A 21,221-nucleotide genomic window follows, 5' to 3' on the forward strand; every position below is an offset into this window, starting at 1 on the left:
ATCAGATTGAGGAATGGGGGAGCAGGACAGGGTCAGAATATGGGAATGATGAGGCATGAACTTTGTTCCACCAGTAAGGACATTCTTTCCCTTCACTTTTTCTTTCTTTCCCACTCACTTTAAGACATCTTTTGCTTACTCTCAGCTGTATTTTACCCTGGGAGGTAGGTGGCTGCCTGGTCAACATTCCTACCACTGACAGCTGAGTGGTGTTTTCCTCTGCAAAAAAAAAAAAACCAGTCATCAACTGAGCAGCCTGAAAAAATACCCCGGGAGGGGAACCACTTCCCCAGGGTGCCTTTCTAGTAAGGAAACCTCCATGTCAAGTTTAAAGTATGCTCTCCCGATACATTAATATGACCCACATAACAGATTCTTAAGCAGCTGCTGTGCTGTTCCTGGACCCTACGGCAAGTAGCCCAGGGTCCAGTAGAGCAGCACCTCCGCCCAAATAGTGCCATTCAGGGTTCAGCCCCCTGTAGGAGCCTCTGGTAACTGAGTTCTAAATAATGATTAAGCTGTTGTTTCTTCTTCAGCATTATTTTCAGAAAGTATACCTGTACTTAACGCTCCTCAGGTATAAAAGACCTATCTCCCCTACTTCTCTAAAGGATATAAAACATTCAGTGAGGGGGTAGATGTGGGCTGCTATACATTTTCATTAAGGCTAAGCTAAGCGGCAGAAGACAAAGCCCACCTCCTCAAATTTCATCAGGGAGGAAATGGGCTTTGGGGCGGGGCGGGGGTGGTGGCGGGGGTGGAAGGGGCACAATATCTATTTCTCAGCAAGAACTCCAGAGGACTGGTCACCTTTTAGCCAAAGCCAAAGGAAGCAATCAGTAAGAGCTGAACTATTTCCTTCCTTTCCCTTACACATAAACCCTGAGTTACCCAAATCCCATGCCCCCAACACAGTACACAGTACACAGAAAAGATACACTATTATTAGATAAATATTTATTGGGGAGAATCAATAATCTCTACAAGGAAGGAGTTATTTCTGGATGGGAAGTCTTCATCCCTGGAAATTCTGGGGCAGTGTTTTCTGTCTAGACAGTAGAGACAGATGTCTGAACACAGGGCCTTCAGCAGTGCTGAGTGCAGTGGTGGGTGCCTGGCCAGCCTGACGCCTGGGGGTGGGGCTTGGATGGGGCAAAGGCTCCCTGTGGGACACTGGTGGGGGATGTTTGTGACACAGTCGCTGGTCCTTGAATGCCACAACTTTCTGGGGGTGTCTCTTCTTATCTCTGATCTGTCTTGTACTACTTGGAGGATAACTCTGGCCAGCAAAGATAGCTTCTTGATGGCAGGACTTGATATTTGTCAGTTTACAGGAGGGAGCCCTGTGGTTGAAAGGATGCCCCTGGACAGGCTCTGTCCAGACCTGCACTTGCGCCTTTTGCTGAGTTTTCCTAAACTGCACTGGGGAAGGAAGGGGCTCTTGAGGGTAGGTGACATCCATTGCATACTGACACCCCGGTTTCTCATCTAGGAACTTCCTGATGCCTGTCGCGATTTTCTGAGCTTCAGTTGTCCCAGTCAAGGCAGCTCTACTTTTAACTAGGCCTCTGTTCTGCACAGTTGATATGGGGCTGTCCTTTTCCTGGGCATCTTCTTGCCTTTTGTATTTTATCCCAGAAAAAAGCCATTGCAAGAAGTGCTTCATTCTTTTTCTGATATGGCCTTCAGGAAGAGGCTGTCCCTTCTGTGATAGGATCTGGGAAGACTTGCTCGCAAGTGTCTTCTCTAGTACCATCTCCTGAGTAGGGAAACGCTTCCTCCTAAGTTGGGATGTCCCGAACCCTTTATCCCCTCGATCAAGCTCTTCTGCCTTGGGCTCCAGAGGGCTCACTCTCTTTGCAGTTGGTGGGAAATTCTTATCCTGGCACCTCCTTAAGACGTGTTTAGGGACCCAAGGTTCCTGCTGCTGCTCCATCCTGATTCCTCTGTCCTCCAAATGGACATGCAGCACCTGGGAAGCTCCCATGTCCCCACCTGAGACACCCTGGGCATGAGTCAGTGAGGCCTCGTAAGTCAAGTTATCTGAAGTAAGGGATGTGTCAGTGGGTTGGCCTTGAGCCTGGCTACGCTCGCTGTTCTCCAGTTTAAAGTTCAACTCACTGAACAGTTGTTCTTTAAGGTCTAATGATTTAGGATCTTGGGGAACTGGTAATTTGGGTGGGGGGCTTCCAGTGGTCACGGTAGTTTCTACTTTATTCTCATTCACATTTATCATTTGGGAGCTCCCTGGCTTGCTAGTTGCCAACATGTCACTAGTTTTCAATTGAAGGGTATCAAGCTCCTCAGCCGTGAATACCTCCCTAGACCATCTGGGCATTGAAACAGGTTCTGACTTCTCCACCTTTTTGCCCCGTTGCATTTCTCCTTTATCACTGGAACGCACACTCTTATGCTTCGGCTCATATCTGGCCCCAGCTTGCTTTGCAAGCAGCTTTTGGGGATATCTGTTGGCTAGTTGAGTCTGTCTATGACCTGCTTTCCCTGTGATGCAGAGGGAGACAGGCAGACGAGTCTGTCTGGCATCCTTAATTCTCTGAACACCCTCTGCCAGCCCACGGTTGACATCAGAGCGTGGTTGTCTCAGGACCCTCTGTCCTCCTTTGCCCACAGGTGAGATGGCAGGGAGAGAACGATCCAGGTCAGGGGCTGAATTTGTTGTTCCCACTTTGTCTCCATGGAGAGATGCAGAGCGTCCTCTCAAGGACTTGAAGCTCCCAGATTTGGAGTCTGCCTCAGAAATCACATTGGTTGAGGAGGGCAAGTTGGCATGAGACAAGGACTGGCATGAGGCATCTTTCAATTTAAAGATCTGGATGGATTCAAGGACCTTGCGGGGAAGGGCCCACAACATCCTCATATGAAACCTTTTAATATGGGCTTCCAGCATCTGTTGTGGACTGGAATCAACAAAAGTCAGGTCCTGGAAGGTATTCAGGGGGTAGGCCTCACCCACTGATGAGGGCAAACTTCTCTGTTTTGTTCGGGTGTGGGATTTCACAGAAAGAAGCAATCTTTGCTTGATAGCATGCCATGAATTACGCACAGTCTCAGGGAGCCGACCCTCATGTATGTCCTCCAACTTCTTGCTCAAATGTACTTTTAGGACATTTTCAAGTTGTCTCCGACTTAGACTCTTTGCTGACACCCTTGAATTTTTCTCTGAGAGACTCACCATCTGACTGTTTAGGTCTTTCTCAGAGTCATACCCCAGATCCTTACCTGAAGAGCTCTTTGGGTCATTCAACAGGTGAGCTTTTGGGCCATTCTCTAGGCTGTGTCCCAGATCTTTCCCCACATCTTCCTCTAGCTGGAACATTACACCAGGGCTTTCTGGAAGTGAGTTCTCAGGAACAGGCTTCAGTAAGATGGCAATTGATTTAGATTGAGTGACAGATAAAGTGCAGTCTGGCTGTGGTGAAACAGACAGAGCTGGTGGTGCATGATGACAAGCAAAAGAATCGGGGTGATTCATTGCCTGGGACAAATCTGATAAGGGGTTGATATCTTGGGAAAGGGTGGGGTCAAGAGAGAAAATGGTATCTGGAGACAAAGTGGCCTCTCGTGGGAGAACAGGACCTGCTGTCTGAGTGTCACGTGGTAGGAGACGGGGAAAGGCAAGGGGTTGGGGTGGGGAGTAGTCCACAGGGAATTTGGAATCCAAGGAAGGAAAAGGCTCTGGTGCCAGAGAATGACCCAATGGGGAGGGTGAAAAAGAGTCAACTAAGGGGGTCATTGGGTTAGGGGAGAGAATGGAGGTGGGCAGTGTGGTAGGCTCAAGCAGAGAGGCTGGTGTTAGGTCCCTTGGAGGGACTGTTGAGAAGGCAGGGGACAGAGTAAACGATGACTCAGTCACAGAAGCTGTGGAAGCCAACGGGGACACAGAGGAAGTAGAATCTTCCAGGGCCTCTGGGAGTAGCAGCCGACTGACCTCAGCAGTTGCATTATTACACACCTCACAGAAGGGGTCTGGACATAAGAGTTGACGCAAGCGGGTGGTGTCATCGTGCCGGCCCAGGGTGCTGCAGAAGACAGGAAGTACAAAGGTGCAACCAGGACCAGAACAAGGAAAGGGGGACCTGCTGGCCTGGCAGGGGTGGGGTCACTGGAAGCCTGCTGCCCCTTCACATTGCTCCACATCCATGAGTTCACAACATGCTCAGTAGCCCTCACCTCAAGGCCTTCATCACATACTCATTCCTATGCTACCCCCTGCCATGACTACAGCAGGTTGCACTGAATCCCTGGAATTGCATAGAACATGCTAAGGGGGGATCAGGAAAGAAGGGGAAAGAGTCACCTTTTCAGAATAGAAATCAGCTGCGTTTTCTCCTCTGTTTCTGTCTGGTGACATCTCCAACCTGAGAAACCAGGAGAGTGGGTTATATGTAATGAAGGTAGAAGCACAGGGATAATAAAGGAGTCCCCTTATGGGAAACCCTTGGGATATTAGACTCTGAAAGACCCAAGAATTAGTAGATGAGGTCAAATGGTCAGTGATATTAACATGTGTATGTTGCTTCTTGTAAAGTACTTTCACATGCATTTTATCTCATGTGATGCTCAAAACCACCATGTGAAGCCCAGAGATCAGTGTTGCCTTAGAGAGGGATCTGATCATCCAGGAAGTCAAAGGACTTTTACAAAGTCAGGACACAGAAGTTCTGACTCTTGACATCTCACCTGGCCACCTGTTGGGAAACACCCATTGCCCAGGTCCATCACTGCTTCATGCCCAGCGATGAGCAGAGCAGGGAATCTGAGAAGTGTCTCAGGCTCTGACTGCCTTCCCACAAGCCTCTCCTCTGAGAACTCTGGTCTCTGAGAGAAACTGTACCTAGCAGTTGACATCCTCAGAGATCAGGGACCTTGGATCTCCTGGAAAAGGCAGGAAGGGTCACCCTTGGAGAGTTCAGGTGGGATAGGCAGAACCTTACCTTTTGGTGTTCCACCTTTCCTTCTCCTCTTGGCTCTGCCCTGATGCTGAGAACAAAAGAAAAGAATGAAGGGCTGGGGCTCATTTCTCTCACTCTTCTCTAGGAAACTCAGATATTCATTATCCGTGAATAATATGACTCTCTTTTAATTAACAGAACTTTATGTTCCTTCTTTTTATCAATTTTAAAGGTTTAAAATGCTTTCCATTTTTTTCTTCTTTGACAAACTCAAAGAAGGACTTTCGACTATGAGGTCCACACTTGATATTCTCAGTCAGAAGTCATCTGCCCAAGGAGGGCCTAGCATCTGAGGCCAACAGTTACGTCCATGTCCCTCAGATAGGACCCTGTATCCTGGAGCTCAGCCTCCAGCCTATGGTCAGAGGCTCAGCATTGCTGCTCTGATCAGCCCAGCACAAAGGAAGGCTTTGTCGAGTGATGCCTGACATGAGAATGTGAGGCATGATCAAGCAATGGGGAACTCTGTTCTCCTGCAGAGATCCCAAACTCTCTAAATAACCCAACCCAGGGCCACAGAATTACTGTTTGGGATTTTATCCTGGAGTCCTCCAAACACTCAGATGGGACATGGGCTTCCACTGGAAGCAGCCGCAGAGCACAGGGAGACCAGGTCGGTGCTTTGTGACCGCCTGGAGGGGTGGGATGGAGAGGGTGGGAGGGAGGGAGATGCTTGAGGGAAGGGATGTGGGAACAGATGTATATGTATGACTGATTCACTTTGTTATAAAGCAGAAACTAATAAAAAAAATGCACACACACACACACAAAATGTGGGAATAGAAATGGAAACAACAATAAAGAATCTCCGTTGGGGGCTCACCCAGGGCTGCTTACCTTTCGGATGTCTTTGGTTTTACTAAAGATAGATGAAAATGGCAAGCGCACCAGGTACCACAGGAACAGAAGAAGCAACCCCAACCCGCACAGGACGACGAGGTTTTGGTCAGTATCCAAGGATGTTGAGTCACAGCTCGGACATGGGTCAGTAAGCTGTTCAAAAACGAGAGAGCGTTCCATTTTCTGAATTCCGTTTTCTGAATCACAAGGCTGCTTGAAGTTACTGAAGTTATTGAGCAGTCCCAGGCCTGCATCACAGAGCACTGAAGAGTCACAAAGGGTTTCTGAGTGTGGGGGAGGGGACAACATGGAGAGGGTGTGTCCACGGCCCCTCCCCCACCCACCAGTCCAGCAACCCCTTCCGCCCCTGCTGGGCCTTCCAGGTCCCTCTGCCCTACCCTGCCATCCTATTTTCCAACTCCATCCTTTCATGGTTTCATATATTTACAGTAATGAAATTTTCTGCTTGTCCCATCGGTAACCCAGATACTACCTGGGTCCCCTCTACTGTTTGATAGAAACTTGACTTGGGTCTCACCAATTCCACTGCCTTAAGTGTCTGAAATACTGTCTGGAAGTTTTGCTTGTACCCACACATTTATACTCAGGATCATATATGTCCTTAAATCCATCTTTCCTATAGAATCTTTTCACTACGCAAACCCAGTTCTAAAGAACTTAAAAGTTCTTTTATCCAGTTTTGTGAATGTTGAATAGGGAATTTTGCTTTTTGTTGCAGTCAGCCGTTACCATCTTCAGTCAGAGGGGCTGACTCAAATAATTAAAATGAAGAATTCATTGTTCAACATTCATAAAACTAAAGTTACTATAAAATAAATGTAAATAATTAAACTTTCACGAGATCTTGAGGATAAGTCTGTAGCACTTATTTTTCTGAAGTTAGTGAAGCTTAAACTGCATAAAGACTTTTAGGACATGCTACACACACACACACACACACGCACCCTTTGACAAACCAATCTGGTATTTTCAAATCTAAGAATAAAGTGTTTTCTCATTTTATTCCAATCTTCCATCTTTTGTTTTGACCCTACTTCTTCCTACTCTACCTAAAATACAGACAGTCCCTGACTAGGGGACATCAATTTTCTAACATGTGCACAAATCCCTGTCCTAGTCAGTTTGGGCTGCCGTAACAAAACACCATAGACTGGGTGCTTAAACAACAAACACGTATTTCTCATAGTCCTGGAGGCTGGGAAGTCCGAAATGAAGGCAACAGCAGATTCTGTGTCTGGTGAGACCTACTTCCTGGTTCGTCAACAGCTGTCTTCTCCCAGCAACCCTGCAGAAAAAGTGGGTGAGAGAGCTCTGTGAGGTCTCTTCTATAAGAGCATTAATTCCATTCACGAAGGCTCCAGTGTTGTGACCTAATCACCTCCCAAAGGCCCCATCTCCTAATACTATGATATCATATTGTTGGCCTTAGGGTTTCAACATATGAGTTTGGTAGGACACAAATATTCTGTCCATAACACTACCCAAAGGCTGTGCTAAGTCCTCTGGTGGCACGGTGGGACCCAGGAATGTCAAAGCCTTAGAGAAGAATCGAGTCTTGAGCAGCCTTACCTGATTATCCTTGTGGGCCCTGTAAATATCATCTTTTCTTAAGTGTGCCTTGCCACAAAGGTTGAGAAGCTCTGCTCTATATAATCATCCCCATAAATGTTTGAAAATCAACTACCTGCCATGCTTTTTTTCAGGCTCCTCTTGTCAGGTTTAAATAATCCCAGTATTTCCCTCCCCTCTTCCTACATCTTCCTTTCTAAACTCTTTATCTTCATGATAGCTGTTCTCTGAACTGTCTCCTAATTTCTCATGTCTTTCTTAAACTGTGATGCCCTTTATTTGACACCCATGGCCTAGCACAGTTACTTGATCTCCTGTGAAAGGGTTAGACAGCCTTCAAACCCACAGAGTCTTCTTTCAATTATGCAGGAACAGGTAACCTACCCTGAGGATAAAATCTGCCAAGAGGCACCACTTCCTCCTGACCTTGATATGCAGCCTCAGCCAAGTTTTCATTTAATAAATATTTCCTGCTGGAAACTAGGAGACCCCAGTACCTGTAAGTCGCAGGCTCTGTCCTTAAGGACCTCATGGTGCAGTTTTAGGGGCAAGCCCTACACAGGTCAAGAGTTACATAACCGCACAGGAGAGGTCCCCCATGGCATTTGTGAATTGGCAAGTGATCTCTGGAATAGATCAGAGAAGGGACAGATGCTATGGGTGATAACTGCTCAGACATTTTATGCTCCTTAGGAAGGTATCCCTGCATGCCTCTCCAATTTTCTGATACAAATTAACGATCCTTGGAGAAGATGGTTATAGAAGAGCTTTTCTCTTTTAAAAGGGCACATGTTGGCTAGATATCCTTACATACATGTGTGTGCCTTGCGTGTAAAACTTACAAGAAGTTTCAATAAAAAGGCTTTTCCCAAAATGTTAATAAGATTCCTTTTCAGAACCTGGTAGAGCTCCTTCAAAATTGAAAGAAACAAAGGACTAAATGTACAGCACTTTTTTTTTCTTTCTTTTTTTTTTTGTACCAACCACAAATAAACTCCATTGGTATTTAGTAGGAGAAGTTCACAGCACTTATCCTTCCTAGACTAACATCAATGATAAATTATAAATTTATTTGTCTAATTTATAGAACATTTTGCTTTCAGCAATCTCAGTGGATTTTCACAAACATCCTGTGATGTAAACAGTACAGGTATTATTGTGCCCATTTTATCAGTAAATAAAAATGAAGCTCAGAGACGGGAAGAAACTTCCTTAGATCGTTCAGCAAGTAAGTAGTAGAGCCCTGCCTACTAAATTCCTCACATTCTCAATGTTACTATTTTAAACAATATAAATAAGTGACTTCTTTAAAAGTATGCCCTGGTACTAAAATTAAAGTGGTTATGTGATTGAGAATATTCACTTTATCCATTAAATGAGGCCAAATTTGGGAAGTAAAGAAAAGCTATTTTTGGCATCCTATCACCTCTTAGGTACCTTTTCCTTTTCATTCTCAGCACCACTATCTTGATAAGTTTTCTCTATTGCCCTCTTAAAACCTACTTTCAAGAACTCTATTACATATGATTCTCAGTAAGGTATAAATGAATAATAAAAGCTTAAAATGTCATCCCTCCCAGGAACACATGTCACACATTTTACATATATCTAACCCCAAAGCCTTGTAATAAAGCTCTCACCAGAGCATTTCAGGCAGCCATCCTGAGGTGGCAGTGGTGGCTTTCAGTAGAGTGAGATCTTCTCCTCTCCACCCAATGACATCTTCCCAGTTGACCTTCGTCACTACACAGAAGTCTGGTCCCAGATTTCAGGCTGCACATGGTTAGATTATCCCCAAGAAAGAGTATTTTCCAAAAGCTCTACTAGAATAGTACACTGCCTATTGGAGGAGACTCAGTAGGGATAAGTCGTTCGTCTAGGATTGTCACATGTCCTCAGTGCTCTCGCTCACACACTGGCCACAGTCCCAGGGATGAGCCACGTAGAGGGAGCTTTTTTTAGGTTACCAAAAAACCTGAAGAACAACAGATTCTATTTAAAACTGAACTGAACACTGCCGCTTTAAGATGTTCTTCGTTCATACACACACCACACTTTCATTGAACTCTACCATGTAGTATTTCTAGTAGAAATATCAAGAAAATAAGGCATTGCCTCTGCCCTCAGGCAGGTCATAGTTCAGTAAGTAAGGCCTGCAAACAAGTATAATAAAGTGATATGAACTATAAAAGAAGTAGGAATAAGAACACAATGAAAATACAGATGAAAGAGCAATTAATTCTTCCGCCAGGAGGGAGATGAGAGAGAGGCAGGGAAAATTTCAGACGTGGTGCCAACTGAGACGGGCCTTGTGAGGTCACCTCCTCCTCCTCTCCATCCTTGCCCTGGCCCTCTTCCTGTTCCTCACCCCCTTCCTCCTCACCCTCCTTTGCTTCTTTCTTTAGACTTTAATTTTTAGAGCAGTTTAAGGTTCACAACAAAACTGAGCAGAAAACACAGAGCTCCCATATGCCATCTGACCCCCCCAACACCCCTCCACACACACATATAACCTCTCCCACTATCAACATCCAGCACCAGGGATTCCCTGGTGGTGCAGTGGTTACGCCTGCCAATGCAGGGGACATGGGTTCGATCCCTGGTCCAGGAAGACCCTACATGCCACGGAGCAGCTAAGCCTGTGCACCACAACTACTGAGGCAGTGCTCTAGAGCCTGTGAGCCACAACTACTGAGCCCGCAAGCCATAACTACTGGAGCCCACACACCTAGAGCCCGTGCTCTGCAACAAGAGAAGCCACTGCAATGAGAAGCCCGTGCACCGCAACGAAGGGTAGCCCCTGCTCACTGCAACTAGAGAAAGCCTGCAGGCAGCAAAGAAGACCCAACACAGCAGAAAGGAAGGAAAGGAAAGGAAAGGAAAGGAAAGAAGGGAGGGAGGGAGGGAAGGAGGGAGGGAGGGAGGAAGGATATTAAAAAAAAATGCAGCACCAGAGTGGGACATTTGTTACAATCATACCTACATGGACACATCATTATCACCCAGAGCCCATAGTTTACGTGAGTCAGACAAGTGTATAGTGACATGTCTCCACCATTGTAGTATCACACAGAGTAGTTTCGCTGCCCTGGAAATCCTCTGTGCTCTGCCTCTTCACTGCACGCTCCACCCTAACCCCTGGCAACCACCAATCTTTTTACTGTCTCCAGTGTTTTGCCTTTTCCAGAATGTCATATAGTTGAAATGATACAGTGTGTAGGTAGCCTTTTCAGATTGGCTTCTTTCACTTAATGATATGCATTTAAGGTTCCTGCATGTATTTTCATGGCTTAATAGCTCATTTTTTCAGTGCTGAATAAATACTATTCAGTTGTCTGGATGTACCACAGTTGATTTATCCATTCACCTTAGACATCTTGTTGCTTCCCAGTTTTGGCACCTATGAATAAAGCTCCTATAAACTCTTTTTCTTAACAAAGCACGTTGTTGAGGCATAATTCACATACCATATAATTCACCCATTAAAAGTGTACAGTTCAATGACTTTTAGTATATTCACAATGTTGTGCATCCATCACTACAATCAATTTGGGAACATTTTCATCACTCTAGAAAAGAAACTCTGTTCCCCCTAGCCTTCACCCTTCAATCTCATCACTCTCCCCAGCCCTAGCTTACCACAAATCGACTTTCTCTATAGATTTGTCAATTCCAGACATTCATATAAATGGAATTATACAATATGTGGCCTTTTATATCTGGCTTCTTTCACTTAGCATAATGTTTTCAAGGTTAGTCCATGTTGTTCCATGTATCAGCACTTCTTTTCATGGCAAGTAATATTTCATTTTATGGATATACCACATTTTGTTTATACACTGATCAGCTGATGAACATTTGGTTTGTTTCCACTTTCAGCTATTATGAATAAAGCTGCTATGAACATCTATGTACACATTTTGCTGCAGACATATGTTTTCATTTCTTGCTTATTCATTTTTGCAATAACTTAAAGTCACACTTTGTCTAAGTTTGTTGTTTTCTGAGATTTTGGTAATATAACCATATCAGACTCCCTATGAAATGAAAGCTTTGGAGTCTAAATGCAGTTTTTGTCAAATGTCTGGGTGCATCAATTTGCCCTCCTGCCAACACTCTCAAAATTAGCCCTTGAGTCAGCAGGAATGATGGTGATGCATAATGCTTAACATTTAAAAGTAATGAACACCTTATGTTCTCAAGTTCCTATTCTTAGAAAATCAGAGGAGGGTGTGCGAAGAGAAAGTGCAATCCAGCCAAAGTGAACATGAGCAAACCTATAACATATATAAAAGTGCATGTGTGGTCACACTAAAGCATTGGGCATGTGTCTGAGGATGAGAGTAGCCAAAAAAATGAGGCTGAGAAAGAAGGGGACTCAACTGTGAATGACTTTGAATGACAGTTTAAGAAGCCTGAACTCTGGACCAAGGGAGTGGGAAGCTAAGGTTTTCATAACCAGAAGAATGGCATTCCCAGATCTCTGTTTTGGAAAGATGACTGGCAAGGTGACTGAGAGTTAGGGGGAAACATGCAAATTATATCACATAGGACTCTTTCTCTTGCAGATGATAGAAAACCTAATGAATACTAGCTTGAGCAAAATTTTTAATTTACTGGCTTCTATTTCTCTATAACACAGGAGCAGATTCAGTTTCTGACTTGCTACCTCTTGGTTCTGCTTTCTTGGTGTTGACTCATTCTCAAGCCACTTCTCTTATAGTCCCAAGGTGGCATCCAGCCAGGAAAAACAGAATTGTTGTCCCAGTTTCTCAACCAAAGTCCCAACATTCGAGTGACTGGGACCAGCTCAGGTCATAAGAACACCCATGAAATAATTACTGGGAACCAGAGAATACTACTGGCCTAGTCTAGGTCAGTGCTACTCAAAGTGTGGTCCATGGACCAATGCCTGTTTCCACATTTTTGTTACCATCTACACCAAGATAAGTTTAGACAATGGAATATTACTCAGCCATAAAAATAAACGAAATTGAGTTCTTTGTAGTGAGGTGGGTGGACCTAGAGTCTGTTATATGGACTGAAGTAAGCCAGAAAGAGAAAAACAAATACCATATGCTAACACATAGATATGGAATCTAAACAAACAAAAATGGTTCTGAAGAACCTAGGGGCAGGACAGGAATAAAGACACAGAGAATGGACTTGAGGACACGGGGAGGGGGAAGGGTAAGCTGGAATGAAGTGAGAGAGTGGCATGGACATATATACACCACCAAATGTAAAACAGATAGCTAGTGGGAAACAGCCGCATAGCACAGGGAGATCGGCTCGGTGCTTTGCGGCCACCTAGAGGGTTGGGATAGGGAGGGTGGGAGGGAGATGCCAGAGGCAGGAGATATGGGGATATATGTATATGTATAGCTGATTCACTTTGTTATACAGCAGAAACTAACACACCATTGTAAAGCAATTATACTCCAATAAAGATGTTAAAAAAAAGGTAAGTATAGAAACTGAGGAGGGTTAGAAACTTGTACTGCAATTTGAGAGAGTCATTAAATTTAATAATAAAAACAGGCTTATATTTTGTATGTCATAGTTTGTGTGTCATTTTTCCAGTGATTCATTTTTACTATATTATATACAAGTACCAGTCCACAGTGGATGGGGGTGTGGGAGATGAAGCAAACTGGTCCTTCACCACAGATAGTCTGAGAAACCGTGGTCTCATATACATGGTCCACTGTGAAGCCTGCGGGTGAATCAACATTCTGGAAGCACACAGGGAGACTTTGGGGAGCTCTTTCCCCTCGCCATGAAAGAAGGCAAAAATAAATGTCCACTATAATCGGGATCTTAGTTGGAGAGAGGAAGGACATTCGCAGACTTACTTTAGCTCTCTTATTTTCTCAAGCTTTTGTCCACGTTGATCTGCCCTTATTCAGAGTCCCTAGTAAGAATTTACTCTGCATAAGCTTTGGATATGGCCAGTTTAATAGGCTAAACATTACATGGGCATTCACCTGCCTTGCCCATTAAAACTTGTATTACTAGAATCAAAGCATTTGAATGGCTCTCTTAAGCCATTAAGAGAAAAACAACTTTGAGCTAGACTAGCACAAGGTAATTACTAAGCTGAGTGAAATTCCTCTGCCATGCTCTTGGCACTGAGGTATGGAAACTCTACAGCCCTATAAGAAGTCTGAAGGAAAAAAAATGTTTTATTCAAATTTCAAGGGTCTAAGTTTCTCATTAAAAGTACATTTTAGAAAGTTGTTTTAAGTTAACTTGCTAGGGCAGTTGTACGGCAAGCAGACGGATGTAGCAATTTGTCAAACTGCAGCTTTCATCTCTCTTTTAAAATAATATGGAAACAATAAAAACACAATTAAAACTAAAATTAAAAAAGCATAATCTGAAAGAGTATTTTGATTTTTTCTAATTAAAGCTCTGCAATTAAAGTTTTGCTGGAGAACAACCTGTGTTTTTAATCTCACAAAGCGCTAATAAATGCACAGAATTTGAGATGTCTGCTAAAACTCAGAGCTGGAAGTGACCTTGGAGAACCTTCTAGTCTGGCTTTCTCATTTAACAAATTGGAAACTGAGGCCAGAGCAGGTTTATTTCTTTTTTCCTTAATCCTTTCTTTCGTGTGTGTGCATGTGTGTGTTTTCTCTTGGTGTCTGCACATAATTTAGTCACTCAATATAGGACTTTCTTCTTTCCAGTATGAAGACAAGGACTCAACAAACACCAAAGTTTATGCAGTACTACCTCAAAATCTGCAATTTTTGCCTAAGTGAACTTCACAAACCATTGAGATAGTAATGCATTTTTGTGAAAACCAAATGGAAATACAGCATGTGCCTTCATGCCTTCTGCAATAAAATAAGCTGAATGTAACTTCAGTATTCTTTGGTGACCCCAGCTTAGTCTAATAAACAGCTGTGATACTGCAGAGGAGCAGGTGTAGGCTGTCTGGGACATGGACACATGTGCATTGTCTCCAGCAGTGCCCCACAAACCTGCTATCATTTTAAAAGTCCATCACCTGTATTTTAGGAGTTTACCTCTTTTTCATATAAACACAACAATTGTTTGCCAAATGTACATATGCAGTGCAAAACTGACCTATGACAGAACTGCCTTTAGCAGGTCACAGGGCTACCCTAAAAAGTTAATGTAGTTTGGATCACTTTTATCCCCTCAGGGGGTGAGGGAACGACAGGAAGGAAATGGAATATAACAAATAATATAAGATTTGGTGGGTACTTAATTTGTGCCCCAAACTTTCACTCATTTCATTTCTTAACTATCTTGTGAGAGAAGAAATATTTCTCTCACTCACAGATAACAAGACTGAGCCCCAGAAAGATTAAATAACTTGCCCAAGGCCATAAGAGCTAAAAAGTGAAAAAGTAAGGATTTGAACCAAGCTTGCTTTGGTCCCAGACGTGCGTCTTCAGTCCACACAATACTGTCTCAGAGAGTAGAGTCACTGGGTGTTGATCACTGACTTCATTTTAACATGCCAGGAGCTATATTTTGCTGTATAACAAACCACCCCAAAAATTAGTGGCTTAAAACAATGAACATTTTATTTGCTCATAATTCTGCAATCTGGGTTGGGCTTGGCTGGGTGACCCTTCTGTTCACCTTACTGATGGGCTACTCACGTGGATTCATCCAGCTGGCAGGTCAGCAGGGGCCTGGGCTTGACTGAGACACTGGGATGGCCAGGCTTGTCTCTCAGGACCTCTCCCTCTTATGTGGCTTTTCTGACAGCCTCTCCACATAGCTCCAGCAGGCTAACAGCATTCTTATAAAGCAGATCATGGCTCTGAAGAGAACAAAAGCAGAACTTCTTAAGGCTTGGAACAAGAACTGATAGAGCATCACTCTGCCACTTCCAGTTAATTAAAATAAGTCATACTCCCAACTCAGGTTCTAAGAAAGAGGACTACACAGAGGCAAATACTGGGAGATCACGTGGGGGCCAACAGTGTAACAGTGGTCGCTATACTCTTCTTGAACTGTGGCACAATCAACTGTAAAAGTTGCTGTTTCTTCTATACCTTCCATTTTTCTTATGTCCAGTTTTTCACTCTTTTCCTGTTTGTTTCTCCACTTTCTCCTACCATTTCTTAGCTTTTCTGCGTTGTAACTGGCCTTCCCTAGGCAGCCACAAATAAAGGATGCCTCTCCTTCAGAGCAGTGAACTGACCAATCGCATCTTGTCAACCCTTTTCTTCAGGTCATCAGTCTTTGCTAAAGTGTTCTACTGACAGAGGTTTCTTTGTCTAGGTTTTTGTTTCATTTTGCTTTGCTTTATAAACTGGGTTCAAAGCTGGAAGTCTAATTTAAAGGAAATAGGACATTACTGCCTCAAGAAGCAACTTAAGTGAGTACATTTAAAAGCTTCACCCTTATAAATAAAATTTAGAATCTATCATACTCCTCTTCAGTTTTACCTGCAAGAAGGCAACATGTCCAGTTCAATGGCCAAGGCAACAAATCAGTGTTTATCATGTTTTACATGCTTTAAATTCCTTTAGCAGTCATTCACCAGGGCAGAGAAGGAAGAGAGGCCTGTAGGAATCAGATAACTTCCAGCATTACAATTCTAGTTCACAGCAGGTTGCTTCTTACACATAGCTAAAATGAGATCCGATTAAATTTCCATTGAATCATTCAACCTGTCTGATCACTGCTTTCTGCTGTCAGGAGAGCATTAATGTCAGCATTCAGCCTTCGCTCATCATGTGGGAGAAGGATGTGTGTAGGGGGTGGAGGGTGGCTTGGGCATGGCTGGGGGGAGGAATGAGGGATGGCTTCTTAGTAAGGTCTGAGAAAGAGGGAGGTTGCTTTATTTGTTGAGATGGGGTGATTCAACTCCCAAAGTGAATTCTGAGAGACAGCTGCACACAGAAGAGAGATGGTGATTAGAACTAATTATTGTTGTTGTAGATGTTTTGCATTTCTATAGCACTTTGTATTTACAAAGAATTTTGTAATCACTTATTAACTTTCCTGCACCAGAACCTTGTGACATGGGCAACAGTACCACAGATGTTTGTATTTGTCTTCTGGGAAGAATTTTGAGCTGCTTTGGCCATATACTAGAATTAAGGAATCAAAATCCTTATTGCACCTCTTTTACTTCCTTTGTGACTTTGAGAATCCGAATAAGAAGAACTTGAACACTGTTTTATTCTCTAATTTTATTATGAAGAGTAACTCCTGAAGATGGTTTAGTACTTTGCTAAATTAAAAAAGATATTATATATAGGTACATAATAACAACACTAACTTCTCAAAAATTGTTTTCTTCAGATTTAAAAAAAATAAAATTAATAATAGTGTCTATATCATATTTTTACATATCAAGTGTTTAGCATAGCGCCTAACGTATTTACCTAATGAGTGCTTAATACATGTTATCCATTATTAATACTGTAACAAGACCCAAGTAACATATGCATTCTTATTGCCTCCACTTGATTTCTTTCTTTCGTGTTCCTGTCTTTGGGTAAAGATGCATGCAGATGTACCTTCACTTATTCAGCAATATTTATTGAGTGACTACTGTTTATCAAGCATTGTTCTTGGAGCTAGGTATAGAGCGGTGAACAAAAAAGGAGTGCCTGCTCACATGAAGCTTATATTCTGGCAGGATGGGGAGGACTCACATCATTGTGGAGGAGGGACTTACATTCTAATGGGAGTTAGGCTGGGATAGAGAATAGAAGCATGATTAGGGTATATTTAGAATATGTGTGGAAAAACTTGTTCCTGAAACATTTATATCAAAATAGTATTTTGTTATAGCAATAGGTTAAGTGTTTATGTTTAAGCTATTTATATAAAAGTATTTAAATATATACTTGTTTATTTTAGGAAAAATATACTTAGGAATTTATAAAATATTTAAAGAAAATATTATTTTATTTATTATAATATAAATAATAATACCACCATACTGAAATTTTTTAAGATAGAAAAAGTATCTATAATTTCATTACAATATTATTCCTTTTAAGTCACCTGCTTCAACGTAGGAAAAATGGGCTCAGTTTCCTGACATTTGGGCATGCCTTGGAGCAGCAGACAGCTCAGTGGGATGGCAGCCGTGGGAAAGGATATCACCTAAAGGCATCCTGAACTCCCTTAGCCCAGAGCCTGCTTTGAAGGGATGAGGTAAAGGGAGAGGAATATTGGCCATGCTGAAAAAGAGCAGGTAAAGATGAGTAGACTGGATCAGAATTAAGTCCCTGGGACATGCCAGGTGCCAGAAGACCAGAGAGAAGGTTCTGGAGGTCGAGAGGAGCCCCAGGTTCTCACTGTTGCTTTCTCAACCTCAGGTGATTTCTGGGGAAACAGCTGCCCCTACCCCCGCAAGGTAAAGACTTCACACTTTTCTTTCTGTTAGGGTATAAGGGCTGTGGATTGACATGCAAGCCAGAGTCCTTGCTTAGATGACCCTGAAATGAGTTAATTTGGAGTTCCACAATCTGTGATTTTGGCCTCTTGCCCTCTTTTCCAGCTTCCACCAATGTCTTCTCAGTCTGGGTTCTTGCCTGGATACATCCAAATTTTGATGCAGTTTCCCAATTTATTCCTCACTCTTCGGACACTGAAATGAGTTGATGAACAACTTGTAGATTTTTTTTTTTTTCCCAGTACGCGGGCCTCTCACTGCTGTGGCCTCTCCCATTGCAGAGCACAGGCTCTGGACGCGCAGGCTCAGCGGCCATGGCTTACGGGCCCAGCCGCTCAACGGCATGTGGGATCTTCCCGGACCGGGGCACGAACCCGTGTCCCCTGCATCAGCAGGCGGACTCTCAACCACTGCGCCACCAGGGAAGCCCCAACTTGTAGATTTTTAAGGTCAGAATTAGAGTTATGGAATTGAAAAATATGCCCAAAAAGGTCATCTGGGAAGTTTCTCTCCATGTTCCTGACCCTGTCTGAAAAGTTTGTTTGTTTCTTTGTCCTGCTTAAAACTTTAGTTCTCTGACAGCAAGATTTCATAAAATGAGACCAACAGTCACACAGTCACCAACAGTCATACCAGAAATCTTCATGAATATCAGGAGTAAATGTCCCCAATCTTGATGGAAATGTGTTGGGGGCTCTTCTGCCTTCTTCTAGGCCCCTTCCTGAGACACTCCCTTGATTCTGCTCTGGGTGTGAGCACTAGCTGCAAAGCCCTTAAGCTTTCTTTATTCTGGACACTAGGCCCACTGGCTTCCTGGCACCTCCTTTAATGGTGCAGCCTCCATGCTTTGTCATTCTGTTGGAAAATCCTATAAGGTTTAGGAACAAGAGATGTTGTTTTAGGAGAAAACTCCCAATGGTGTCTCTGATCTCAGGTTCCTTCTATGTTACCAAAGGAAAAGTCAGCCAGGTCATCCGCTGACATGAAGAGACCCAGGCAGGAGTCCACAGCAGCACTTCAGTGCACTGAGAAACCTGCATAAACAGATGCCTTGTCCCAGGTGCTGAGAATTTAAACTTCAGGCTTGGATGAAGCCCCTAGACACATTAGGGAGACGACCAACAGTTTTTCTATTTTACATAGAAATGCTAATCTCACTTGCAGAAGAGAAGTACCAAAATAGTATTATGATTATAACAGTAGAAATGTAGGAGTGTGGAATTTGTAATGTTATAGACAAATTAAGCACGAAATGCAAATACCACATCAGAGTGGGCTGTGTATCCAGATCTCAGCTGAAATTCTCGGAAAGGGTTACAATGGCTAACTAGTGCAGCTGACTAAAGGGCTACGATGTGAGGAGATGGAGTGGGTAAAAATAGGTGATGTAGAGAGAGGAGGAGGCAGTCTTAGGTTTGTGACATCTCCTCAGCTCTTCTGGGGAGGTTGTTCATAGATTTGAATATCTACAGTAATGAGTTCTTCCACTGAAATACATATACTTGAGAATTAATAACTGTTACTTGGGAGGGTAATACAGACTGCTGTGTATGATGACATGACAACTTGAAGACTTAGTACGTTTGGGCTTCTCTAACAATACCATAGACTGGGTGGCTTATATTTTATTTATTTATTTTTTTTTTTGCGGTATGCGGGCCTCTCACTGTTGTGGCCTCTCCCGTTGCGGAGCACAGGCTCCGGACGTGCAGGCTCAACAGCCATGGCTCACGGGCCCAGCCGCTCCGCGGCATGTGGGATCCTCCCAGACCGGGGCACGAACCCGTGTCCCCTGCATCGGCAGGCGGACTCTCAACCACTGCACCACCAGGGAAGCCCTGGGTGGCTTATAAATAGCAGGAATTATTTCTTTTGGCTCTGGAGGCTGGGAAGCCCAAATCAAGGTGCCAGTCAGTAGATTCAGTGTTTGGTGAGGACCCAGTTCCTGGTTCATAGATGGCCATCTTTTTGTTGCAATCTCAGATGGTGGAAAACAGAGGGGGAAGCAAGCTCTATCCTGACCCTTATAAGGGTACAATCCCATTCATGAGGGCTCCACCTCCATGACCTCATCTAATCCTAATTACCTCCCAAAGGCCCACTTCCTAATACCAATCACATTGGGGTTAGGGTTTCAAAATGTGAATTTGTAAGGGACATTTAGTCCATACAAAGACATTTGATAACCTGCAAATCTGATTGCTTCAATCCTCTGCTCAGAGTGCTCCAATGGATCCTAGTGCCAATAGCACAAGTCACTCATTATTTATTGGTTTGCTCATATTATTTTTTTCATTCTTTCCACAAATATTTGTTGAGTAGCAGTCTGTGCTAGGTGCTGGCGATGTAGCAGTAAAGAAGACAGACAAGGGACACCCACCCCTCTTGGAGCTTGTATCTTGTGGAGACAGACAATAAACAAATAATTTAAATGGAGGTGGTATTTTAATAATAAACTAATGTGGATTTGTTTCACAGACATCCTAACCCCAATCATGTTTCCCAAATCCAGTCGTATTCCCTTGTAGCCATTCCACCAGTATGTTCTCCACCATAAAGAACCATAAGATAGAGGGGAAACTCCCTCCAGAGAAAATGATGAAGTAAAAGAAAGCACTTTCATTGAGAGTAGGGGTGTGGAGGTGGGAGGATGTAACAGAAATATTCAGATAGTGCGAAGGTGATCTGAGACCCTTTGAGCCTGATGGCAGGTACAAACCTTGGAGAAGCTCTAAGTTTGATGTGGAGGTGGGGAAGGGGAGAGTAGACAACGAAGGAGCATCTGTGAAGGCAAGTGTCTGGGTAAAACTCCTCCCCAAATGCTGCTCGTTCTCAGTGGTCTGTTTTTAGAATGCAGAGGTTCAACAGTCCCTGTGTAGCCCTAGAGTACTGTGAGGAAAGCAAGACCAAGGGACACCGGAGCCACTGAGATGATGACCGTAATGGAGGTTGCTGGTGGTGCTTGTTGATCCCAAGTGGATTCCAGAAGGACAGAAACTAACAGTCAGGGATGGATTAGAGATAAACAGGGTGAAAGAGCTCAATTGAAGACCAGCAGAAAAAGAGTACGGAGACCAGCTGTACTCCCGTGTTTCCAGGGAAGAGTAGTAGACTTTCCCTGACACTGGGACACTGTGTTTGAGAAGCGAGAGGGGAAAGGGAAGAACACTCCTATGAGGGCTGAACTTCGAATTGGCTTAATACTTACCAGAAAGTGACTATCACATATGAGAAGATCAAGAGACAAAGGAGAGAATGAAAAGAAGCCTGGACTGATAGGAAAAGTTTAGCTCATGAGAGTCTTTTTTTTTTTTTTGCCACAAAGCAGAAGCATAATATTTGTCAATTGATTAATGTTTTAAAACACAAGTTTCATGAGGCCACGCCCCTACTTAAAATCCTTCAATAGTTTTCCA

At 43.5% G+C, this 21,221-nt stretch overlaps 1 protein-coding gene across 5 annotated transcripts in view; it reads right to left on the reverse strand.

The window, feature by feature from the left end:
- Window positions 1-6,720: 6,720 nt before the first annotated feature.
- The window catches only part of LOC308611014 (transducin-like enhancer protein 1), a 74,029-nt gene continuing 59,528 nt past the window's right edge, over window positions 6,721-21,221 (reverse strand). Inside the window, exons 5-6 of one of the 5 annotated variants that reach the window (XR_014014746.1) lie at window positions 15,044-15,207; window positions 7,030-7,119 (exon numbers count right to left, since the gene is read on the reverse strand). Coding sequence is in view for 2 of the 5 variants with exons in the window: in XM_081259966.1 (XP_081116092.1) it covers window positions 7,015-7,119 (105 nt within the window). In the remaining 3 variants the exon portion in view is untranslated. Of the gene's footprint in view, window positions 7,120-15,043; window positions 15,208-15,838; window positions 15,957-21,221 lie in introns of those variants that run through there. The other 4 variants (XR_014014747.1, XM_081259966.1, XM_081259967.1 and 1 more) reach the window with 4 other exon arrangements.

This window comes from Mesoplodon bidens (assembly GCF_964165515.1).
Source record: "Mesoplodon bidens genome assembly, contig: HAP1_SCAFFOLD_49, whole genome shotgun sequence".
NCBI lineage: Eukaryota > Metazoa > Chordata > Mammalia > Artiodactyla > Ziphiidae > Mesoplodon > Mesoplodon bidens.